Source organism: Bactrocera oleae, chromosome 3, assembly GCF_042242935.1.
Source record: "Bactrocera oleae isolate idBacOlea1 chromosome 3, idBacOlea1, whole genome shotgun sequence".
Classification (NCBI taxonomy): domain Eukaryota; kingdom Metazoa; phylum Arthropoda; class Insecta; order Diptera; family Tephritidae; genus Bactrocera; species Bactrocera oleae.
The window spans coordinates 61,121,589-61,131,977 of NC_091537.1; the positions used below are offsets into that span (position 1 = coordinate 61,121,589).

Sequence of the window (10,389 nt, forward strand, 5' to 3'; positions counted from 1 at the left end):
CGCACAAAATACCGCACTTGGTTGGTCTCTAACCGATGCTTGAGCGATTTAAACCGTAAGTAACCACTCAACCCATTTTAAAACAATATTCATTAACCCAAAGCGAAATAGATCTAATAACTTTTTTATTCGCAGACCCTGCAAGGCGGCCGGGATGTTCATACCAAATGAACACTACCCTGCATTGTTGATATAAATACGAATTAGAGGACAATGCAAAAGGTTCAACAGCACCAACATAGCTCATAATTCCAATTAGAACAAATCAGCAGGCAGGAGCAGATATCAACGCGGACGGACACAAAAAGGCGCGAAAATCAGATCGCCCCAGCAGTACAACAACAACAACAGCAGTACCACCAAAATCTACGCGGGATTATTAACCCACGTCAGGTTATAGTTATATATATATATAGTATATATATTTTGAGAGCCAAGTATCGTTACTCTTGGTACCAATTCGTACATACACTTACACATACATATATATATTCAAATTGCTCATAAGTACATACTTACAATATAACATAAAACTTTTGAGAGCCAAGCAGCGTTACTCTTGGTACCTATTCGTACATATACGTATATATATATATATTATATATATTCAAATTACATTACCCGCTCTGTTAAATATTCATTGCTAGTGCATTGCGAGCAAGCAAAAAACCCCGTAGGAAAAAATTCAAAAGACCCAGTAGGAAATTTTTTCGTTCATCGGAATTTCAAATATTATACATATATAAGACCCACACAAAAAAAAAATTTTTTTTTGGAAATTCGCCAGCATTGGGGAATTTACTTGTTAAAATTTAAATAAAGAAAAATTACTTGAAATTTATTATTTGTTTCATTTAAATTTCATAAATTGTTGAGATATAGACATACATATCTATATAACAAAGAAATAAATAAATTTTTTATCGAAAATGGAAGAATTTAAGTTCTGTATTTCGGATTTATTCGAATATACCGAAGAACATTACGAAACCCACCCCGAAGATGAATCCGTTTATACTCTGGAAATAAAAAGAATTGAACTCAACGCTATTTACGACAAGGCAAACAAGTCGTACGATGCCTTTCGTAGAACCCCAAAAAAACCCGGTGAGACTATTGACTTCTCAAAAGTTAAAGAAAAATTTAAAATAGTACATCAATTATATTTGAAATATTTGGGATCCATTAACCAAGTTATAGATGATCTTAAGACCCCAACCCCCACAATAAAAGAACGAGCTTCAGATGAAAACACATCGCGGGACATAGGATCTTAAATTCATCTACCCCCTTGTGACACGGACATATTTTATGGCGACCTGGCTCTCATTCAGAGACAAGTTTACGGCCATATATGTAAACAATCACAAAATTAGTAACGTGGGGAGACTGTTTCACCTGATTCAAAAACCCGAGGAGAAGCAAGAGCAATAGTTAAAAACGCACCATTAACAAATGATGGTTTCTTGATGGCATGGAGGGACCTGGTATCGCAATACGAAAACAAACGAGTTCTAGTCAACGCGCAATTAAAAAATTTTTTCAATTTACCCCAAGCAAATCAGGAAAGTGGAAGCGCTATTAAACACCTTCAGAGGACCGTCAACAATTGTCTTACAAATCTTCATAATGTATACATAGACACGACTAGTTGGGACCCAATCTTAATCTTCTTATGTGGATTGAAACTACCTAAAACTTTACTTCATCAATTTGAGGATACCCTAAAAGACAACTCTGAAATACCTTTCGACGCATTTCTCTCCCATAGATACAAATCTTTGGAAGCAGTAGGAAATCTAACTGACCTCGTTTCAGTTACCCAACCCAGTTTCCCAGTGGGCCTTATAGAAAAGGAAAAGACAGGAAATTTAATACCTTGCACGCGAACGTCTCTGGAACTTCGAAATTGAGTTTTTCACACGCTAGCGAAAACCCTGTAAGAGGCAGCATCATCTCAAAAAAATCCCCAGGACATTGAGAGTTCTAAATTGTGTAGAAGTCAACATTCCATTCGAGAATGCCCAAAGTTTTTACAAATGAATGTCGAGACCCGAATAAACGTAATAAAAAATAATGGTTACTGTTTTAATTGCCTTGCATTATCGCATAGCTTCAAGGATTGCAAGAGCAAATACTCATGCAGAACATGTAGAAAGAAACATAACACTCTTCTGCATAGGGGTGCCCCATTCCGCTCCCAATCCCTCCCGCAAGGATCAAGAGCCTCGAACCCGCCTCTTGACTCTACCAATAGTAGTACCTCCCAAACCCTTAATCCCAATACAAATCCGCAAGCCTACACAACCCTTTTACAGTCCACTGAAAATAAAACTCAAGACCCACACAACTCAAGTAGGAAGCAGGTTTTGCTAGGTACTGCCATAGTGCAAGTTTCTTATAAAGGGCAATTATATACAGCTCGAGCACTAATCGACTCTGGGTCAGAAGCTACGTTAATTTCCGAGAAGTTCCACAGAAAATTGAACATACCCACATTCAAGAAAAACGCACAAGTGACCGGATTGAACAACACAGTCTCCGCAACAGCTCCCAAAACTTGCGAACTCACCCTTCGTTCACCAACAAAAAGGGAATTTAAGATAACAACCCACGCGTTTATCTTAAAAACTTTAACCGATAAATTACCCACTCACTCACTTGATAGAATAATTTCTAATAAAGAATTCGGTTTTAGCTTAGCTGACCCTCACTTCTATAAACCCAGACCTGTCGACATCCTTATCGGAAGTGATCTGTACCCACAAATAATTCTCAGTGGCGTACAGAGAAATGTCCTCGGGTCATTACTAGCCCAAGAAACAGAATTCGGTTGGATTCTTTCCGGACCCACACCTGAAAAATCCATCTCACCCTCAATATTGTCATTTTTCAATAAGACGACCCCAGACAAGTTGCTCACACAATTTTGGGAAGTCGAAGAAGTTCCGAAAAAGCCTCTACCCTCAACTTCGGATATATTGTGTGAGCAAAATTATCAAAAAACAACCCGAAGACACTCAACTGGGCGCTACGTGGTAACATTACCCTTTAAAACCCCAGAAAAAATAGACTTGGGCAACTCAAGACATATAGCTTTAGCTCAGTTTCTAAGAAATAAAAAAATCCCTATCTAGAAAACCTAAAATAAAAACAGAATACGACAAGGCCATCAACGAGTACCTGGAACTCGGTCATATGACCAAAATAGAATATGACCTCGCAGAGAATACGAAAATATACTATCTACCTATCTATAATAATACTGCGACGCCACCTCAAATAGTAACAGCCTCAACGATGTACTACACACTGGACCTATTCTACAAGCAGACCTGGTAATCCTGGTGGTAAAGTGGCGTATGTTTCGAATCGTACTTGTTGAAAGAAAACACACCCCATTTCAAAGAATCTTATTTAGAAGATCGCCTAATGACCCCATAGAAGATTTTTACTACAAACTGTTACGTTTGGTATTAACTGTGCCCCATATTTAGCTATCCGTACCCTCCTCAAATTAGCGGATGATGTACAAGGAACCCACCCACTGGCAGCAGAGATACTTCGAAACGGAATGTACGTCGATGATGTACTTGCAGGAGCATATGACGTAGCAACTGCAAAGATGGCACGAGACGAACTTACTTCATCGTTGGATTCCGCAGGATTTGTTCTACGCAAATGGACATCGAATGACCCAAAAGTCTTATCTGGAATCTCACAAGAACACCTGTTACTTATTCAGTTTACCGGAATCCAATAGCACAAAAACACTGGGGATCAGATGGAATGCAAAAAAAAGATGCATTCTTTTTTCTCATCAACTCCATTCACGATAAGACATCGTTTACTAAAAGAGAAGTATTATCGATTATAGCAAAATTGTTCGACCCAGCTGGTTGGCTCAGTCCCGTTGTAGTCAAAGCCAAAATAATAATGCAACAAATATGGCTCGATAAATCCGATTGGGATGAAAGTTTAAAACCCTTAACTCTCCATGGCTGGAAAACCTTCATAAAGGATTACAAAACCCTAAATCTGATTGAAATTCCTCGATGGACCCACTTTTCGACATTCGCGATCATCAATTTCCACGAATTTTCTGACGCATCAGAAAAAGCTTACGCAGCAAACCTATACATCAGTGTTTCTACAAACACAAACACCTGAACAACTCTTTTGATATCCAAGACTCGTGTGTCCGCAATAAAAAGTATATCTTTACCAAGGCTAAAACTTTGCGGAGAGTTTCTTCTGGTGAACCTAGTGGATGTGACCCTACCCCAATTAAACATTATTCAGTACCGCACTCACCTTTGGACGGATTCTTCAATTGTCCTTTCTTGGCTAAGCAAACCCCCATGCTCATGGACCACCTTTGTATCCCATCGAGTTGCCACAATTGCAGAAAAAGTTGGAACCGAAAATTGACGTCACATCGAAAGCCAGGACAATCCGGCTCACCTCTGGAAATGGTTAACAATGACCTCTGGTGGCACGGACCCCAATGGCTAAAACTCGACCCGAAACATTGGCCAATTACCCGAAAATCAATCGATACAACACTGGAACTGCGGCCAATCAAGACTTTCGTCAACACAACACAAGAGGATATACTGGATAGATTTTCATCACTATCCAAAGCCATTCGAGTCATAGCATATTTATTCAGATTCTGCTCAAATGCGTCACCCAACAGATCACAACAGCCATACACCACGTTGGAAATAACTCCAGACGAGTTCAAAACTACCCGCATTAAGTTAATTATTTTAACCCAAAGAAAGCACTTCCAGGAGGAGTATGAAGCTTTAACTCAAAAAACCAGCATACACAGAAAAAGTACAATTTTGACCCTAAACCCTTTAATCGATCCCAAAGGAATAATGCGCATTATCATATAACAAGCGTCATCCGATTATACTACCCTATAGCAGTCGATTAACAAAACTACTCACCCAATTTACTCACTCAATTACCCTACATGGTGGCAACCAACTAGTTTTACGACTCATGCGTATGGAATTTTGAATACCGAAGCTTAAAACGCTCATCAAGTCCATTATCCATCAGTGCAAAATTTGCATCTTACACAAGAAGATAGAAACTACTCAAATAATGGCAGCTCTTCCAGCGGAACGTACCACCCTAACCCGCCCATTCGCAGCAACAGGAATCGACTTCGCCGGTCCCTATGACATAAAAAATTACACCGGCAGAGCGTGCTTGATCACAAAAGGTTATGTATGCGTATTTGTTTGTTTTACAACCAAAGCAATACACCTGGAGGCAGCAAGCAATCTCACCATCCAAGAATTAATGGCCGCATATGCACGATTCTTTTCTAGGCACGGATGTCCCGCCGATCTCTATTCTGACAATGGTACTAATTTCGTGGGAGCGTCTTAACTCTTAATCAAAGATCGACGAGAATTAATCACTAAAAACACAATTAACAACAAGTGAAGCACACCAAAACATCAACTGGCACTTTAATCCTCCAGGAGCTCCACACATAGGTGTCTCAGATTCAAAAATTCACTTTCGAAGAATTATCTACCTTTCTAACCCGAATCGAAAGCTGCTTGAATTCTCGACCTTTAAGGCCACTAAGTGAAGACCCCAGGAATATAGAACCTTTAACTCCAGGCCATTTCTTAATAGGTACCCCTTTATTAACCTCAGCAGAACCCAACTTAGAAGATACGCAGCTAAGCATCGCACATAGATGGCAAAAGTTAAAGATACTCCATCAACACTTCTGCAAACGATGGAAAGAAGAATATCTAAAAGAACTCCACAAACGGTATAAGTGGAAATACCCTCAACGCAATATAGAGGTAAATGATATGGTAGTTATACGCCAAGAAACTCTACCCCCAAATAAATGGAAACTTGGTCGCATTGAAAAAACCTATCTCGGTGCAGACAATAAGACCAGAGTAGTTGACATACGTACTTCTCAAGGAACAAATACCCGCCCAATAACCAAAATAGTCACTTTACCAAATAACTAATCTCATTTCTTAATAGTGACATGGATCCTCAAAATAGCATCAAATCAATCTGCAGCCGACAGAGCAGCCCAGCCTTGACCGTACGATCACTCAGCGTCACCCGAAGCATCACCCCACTCTTCGACAATGGGACCCTGGCTAGACGCATACATCGCTTTAAAGCGACCCTCTTCCCCATTCAAGAAGAAAAAGGAAGTACCCACCGCACGGCTCGGCGTACTATCACCGATTCATCAAAACGCGTACATAAACACGTCGCCTGTGGATTGTGCAAAAAAGATTACCGGCTGGCGACATATTCAAAATTTACTAAAATGAACATTCACGAAAAGTTGCTTGGCCAGATCGCACTCAACACAAAGATGCAAAAGCGCAAAACGATGCAACATGTGTAACGGGGTGCACCATTCAACCCTACATGGACACCCGAAGTTGTTCTTCAAAGAGAAAACCAAAACAACAAAGAGCGACGAACGACTGCACAAAGATCACGAGATTCCAACACTACTGGCCAAGCCGACCCTTATACCCACTGCCATGATAAAAATAAAACACGATGGCAAATGGAATAAAATACGTGCCCTAATTAACCCGACCCGAAAGGTGACAATTATTGCCTTGGAGCTAGTTCAGAGATTGAGGTTACCGAAAACGTACCTTGACTCTCACCGCATATGTAAAATCGTCATAGGGTCACTAACTGATCCCAACTGGCATGTCGAAGTCAACTGCCTTATGATGCAGGAATTACCGACCCGACCCTACAATCGTGATAGAGGTGGCGAAATCTTTAAGAGATTCGACCACTTAGTCCTAGCCGACCCTATGTTCCACATGGATGATAAAATCATGATGGAACTGGGAGCAGACATATACCCAAGGATAATGAAACCCGGATTATTCAACCCAGACAACAGCACCGTGATCGCACAAAACACCGCACTTGGTTGGTCTCTAACCAGTGCTTGATTAACCCAAAGCGAAATAGATCTAATAACTTTTTTATTCGCAGACCCTGCAAGGCGGCCGGGATGTTCATACCAAATGAACACTACCCTGCATTGTTGATATAAATACGAATTAGAGGACAATGCAAAAGGTTCAACAGCACCAACATAGCTCATAATTCCAATTAGAACAAATCAGCAGGCAGGAGCAGATATCAACGCGGACGGACACAAAAAGGCGCGAAAATCAGATCGCCCCAGCAGTAAAAAAACAATAAAAGCAGTTCCACCAAAATCTACGCGGGATTATCAATCCAAAATTTAATTTATAATTAGTTTATCTTATTTAAGTCTAACTTTTAAATAACACATAAATTGAATTATACATACAAGTATAACACTTAACAAACACACACATAATTATTGTACAATTAACCCACACAAATTGTCTATATTTCTACCCTATATACTCAAATTAATTAAAGTTACATTTTGTTGAATTTTAATTAATATTTTATTTTATTTGGCACACCGGCAAACTCAACGTCGAGTACCCCGACAATCTTGTTGGAACCAAAACGTCGAAGATAATCCAAGATTCTTTGCACATTGTTTCAAATTGTTTTTTAAAATGTTCAAATAACCCCACTTATCCATTGTGGATTAAATTAATTCAAGCTGACCCACCACTACCAGCCGCCATGCAACCCCACACCATAATTCCGCCACCTCCGTGTTTAACTGTACCAATAAAATTTTGCTTTTCAAGGGCAATTCCTGACTTGCGCCACACAATTTGTTAAACTAAAACTTGGCTCTCGCAAGCAAATGCCCTGTAATCTTAATTTCACAAATAAGCAGAAATACGAGTAACGTTACCGTTAGTGGATGTGTAGACGGTAAAAAGCGCATACTGACTGTGGATACGGGCGCATCACATTCCATAATTCGATCTGATATGTTTAAGAAAGAAGTGAGATCGGTAGCTGGGGCAAAGTTGCGTACTGCAACTGGAGAAGATGCCCTAGTTCTCGGAAAGGTAACGTGCGAGATCGTAATTGGAAAGACAGCCGAAGACGAAGTCATAATTGGAACAGACTTTCTAGCGAATCAAGGAATCGAAATTGACATGAAAAACAGGATTATGACTTATAGAAATATGGAAGTGCCACTTATGTGCGGTTACGATAATAAGTACAACGTTAGACGAGTGATAACAACAGAGAGCCAGCAGATTCCACCAACATCAGAAGCAGTTATTTGGGCAGAAATAGATGGAAACTATGGGTCAAACAAGTGATGGATTGTTGAGCCCACAAAAGAATCTACACCAAACTTACTTATAGGCAAAAGTGTGCTGGCTGTGACAAGGCAAGATAAACGTGTTCCAGTAAGAGTACTTAATGAGTGCATGTTACCAATCAAACTCTCCAAAGGAGCTGTATTAGGGCAGTGTCAAGATTGTGGCCGTGATAAATTGCGAAATAGGTCTTGAGGAATATTCCATGGACGAAAACGATATATCAAGTGAAATTAACACATGGGCCGAGGAACTAGAGGCAAACTATCAAACTACGGCTAAACAACTTCTTCTCAGATACTCTTCCATATTTGATAAAGACGATGCCAAACCAGAAAAAACCAAAGTTGTGAAATATTTTATTAACACAGGTGATGCAAGACCAATCCGCCAGGCTCCTCGGAGCATTCCTTTAGCAAAACGTGAAGTTGTAAGCCAGACCATACGTGAAATGAGCGAAAGCGACGTAATCGAACCATCAGAGAGTTCGTGGAGCTCACCTGTAGTACATGTGAAGAAGAAAGATGGCAACATGAGATTTTTTGTGGACTATAGAAGGTTGAATGATGTAGCGAAGAAAGACAGTTATCCACTACCTAGAATCGATGACACACTTGACTCGTTATCAGGCACAAAATGGTTCTCAACACTTGATGTAAAAAGTGGTTAATGGCAAGTGGAGGTAAACGAAGAAGAAAATAGAAAGACGGCTTTCAGCTTTGCAGATGGTCTATGGCAATTTACTTTGGATTATGTAACGCTCCTGCTACTTTTGAGAGACTTGTGGACCAGGTATTAAAAGGATTACATTGAATGACCTGTTTGGTATACCTCGACGATATCATCGTGTTGGGTAAAGGCTTCGATGAACACCTTAAGAACTTGGAAGAGGTTTTCCAACGGATAGCTAACGCTGGTCTGAAGCTGAGTCCAAAGAAGTGTTCCCTTTTCAAAAAGGAAGTAAGCTACTTAGGACACAAAGCGACAACGGAGGGCATTTGCACAGCTAATAAAAAGATCGAGGCAGTAAGAGATTGGCCCACTCCTAAAAATTTACAAGAATTGCGGAGTTTCCTTGGACTATGTACTTATTATAGACGATTCGTTCCAAATTTTGCCAGCGTAGCTAGTAGCCTCCATGAACTCACGAAAAAGAACAGAGTTTTTGAACGGAATAAAGAACAGGAAGTGGCTTTCCAAACTCTGAAGAAACGGTTAAGTACTGCGCCAATGTTGGCATACCCGGTCCCGTATTTTGGATACGGATGCTAGTGGATTTACAGTAGGAGGCGTTCTATCACAAGTCATTGATGGGCATGAGAAAGTGGTTGCGTATTACAGCCAGACCATAAGCAAGCCAGAGAGAAATTATTGTGTTACTCGGAGGGTATTACTGGCGTTGGTGAAGTGCATCAAACATTTTCATAAGTACCTTTATGGCCAGCGATTTCCGGTGAGGACAGATCATGCAGCATTAAAATGGCTTCTACAATTCAGGAACCCAGAAGGACAGTTGGCACAGATATGTTTTCCTAGTCATGGACTATTTCAGCAAATGGCCAGAGGTATACGCAATTCCTAACCAAGAGACAGCAACAGTAGCGGATGTATTCATCAACAATTGGGTATCAAGATATGGTGTTCCAATAGAATTACATTCTGACCAAGGGGAAAATTTTGAATCAGCTCTAATACAGGAGATATGCCAGAAGCTGGGTATCTGGAACACCCGTACAACTGTACTACATCCGCAGTCCGATGGCATGATAGAACGATTCAATCGAACTTTGGAAGAACATTTGAGGAAAGTTGTGGACAAGTATCAAAAAGATTGGGATACCCATATATCCTTGTTCCTGATGGCTTATCGGTCTGCTGTACATGAAACAACGGGGCAGACTCCAGCAAGGGTAATTTTTGGTAATGATCTTCGACTACCGATTGATTTAAAATTTGAAATTAACGCCAACGGAGGAAGGAATACTAAGGAATTCAATAGCATCCTAGAAGACGAGATGAGGGATATACATGCTATGATGATACAGCGCACCAAAACTATGAGCGAAAAGATGAAAGCAAAATATTACAAGGCAATAAACTCTGAGGGTTTTATTGAAGGCGATTT

At 40.2% G+C, this 10,389-nt stretch overlaps 1 protein-coding gene across 1 annotated transcript; it reads left to right on the plus strand.

Moving 5' to 3' along the window:
• Positions 1-6,339: 6,339 nt before the first annotated feature.
• On the plus strand, positions 6,340-6,986 carry LOC138856106 (uncharacterized). Its single transcript, XM_070106526.1, has one exon. It carries the CDS (start codon positions 6,405-6,407, stop codon positions 6,984-6,986), a length of 582 nt encoding a protein of 193 aa, XP_069962627.1. The 5' UTR covers positions 6,340-6,404.
• Positions 6,987-10,389: the final 3,403 nt, after the last annotated feature.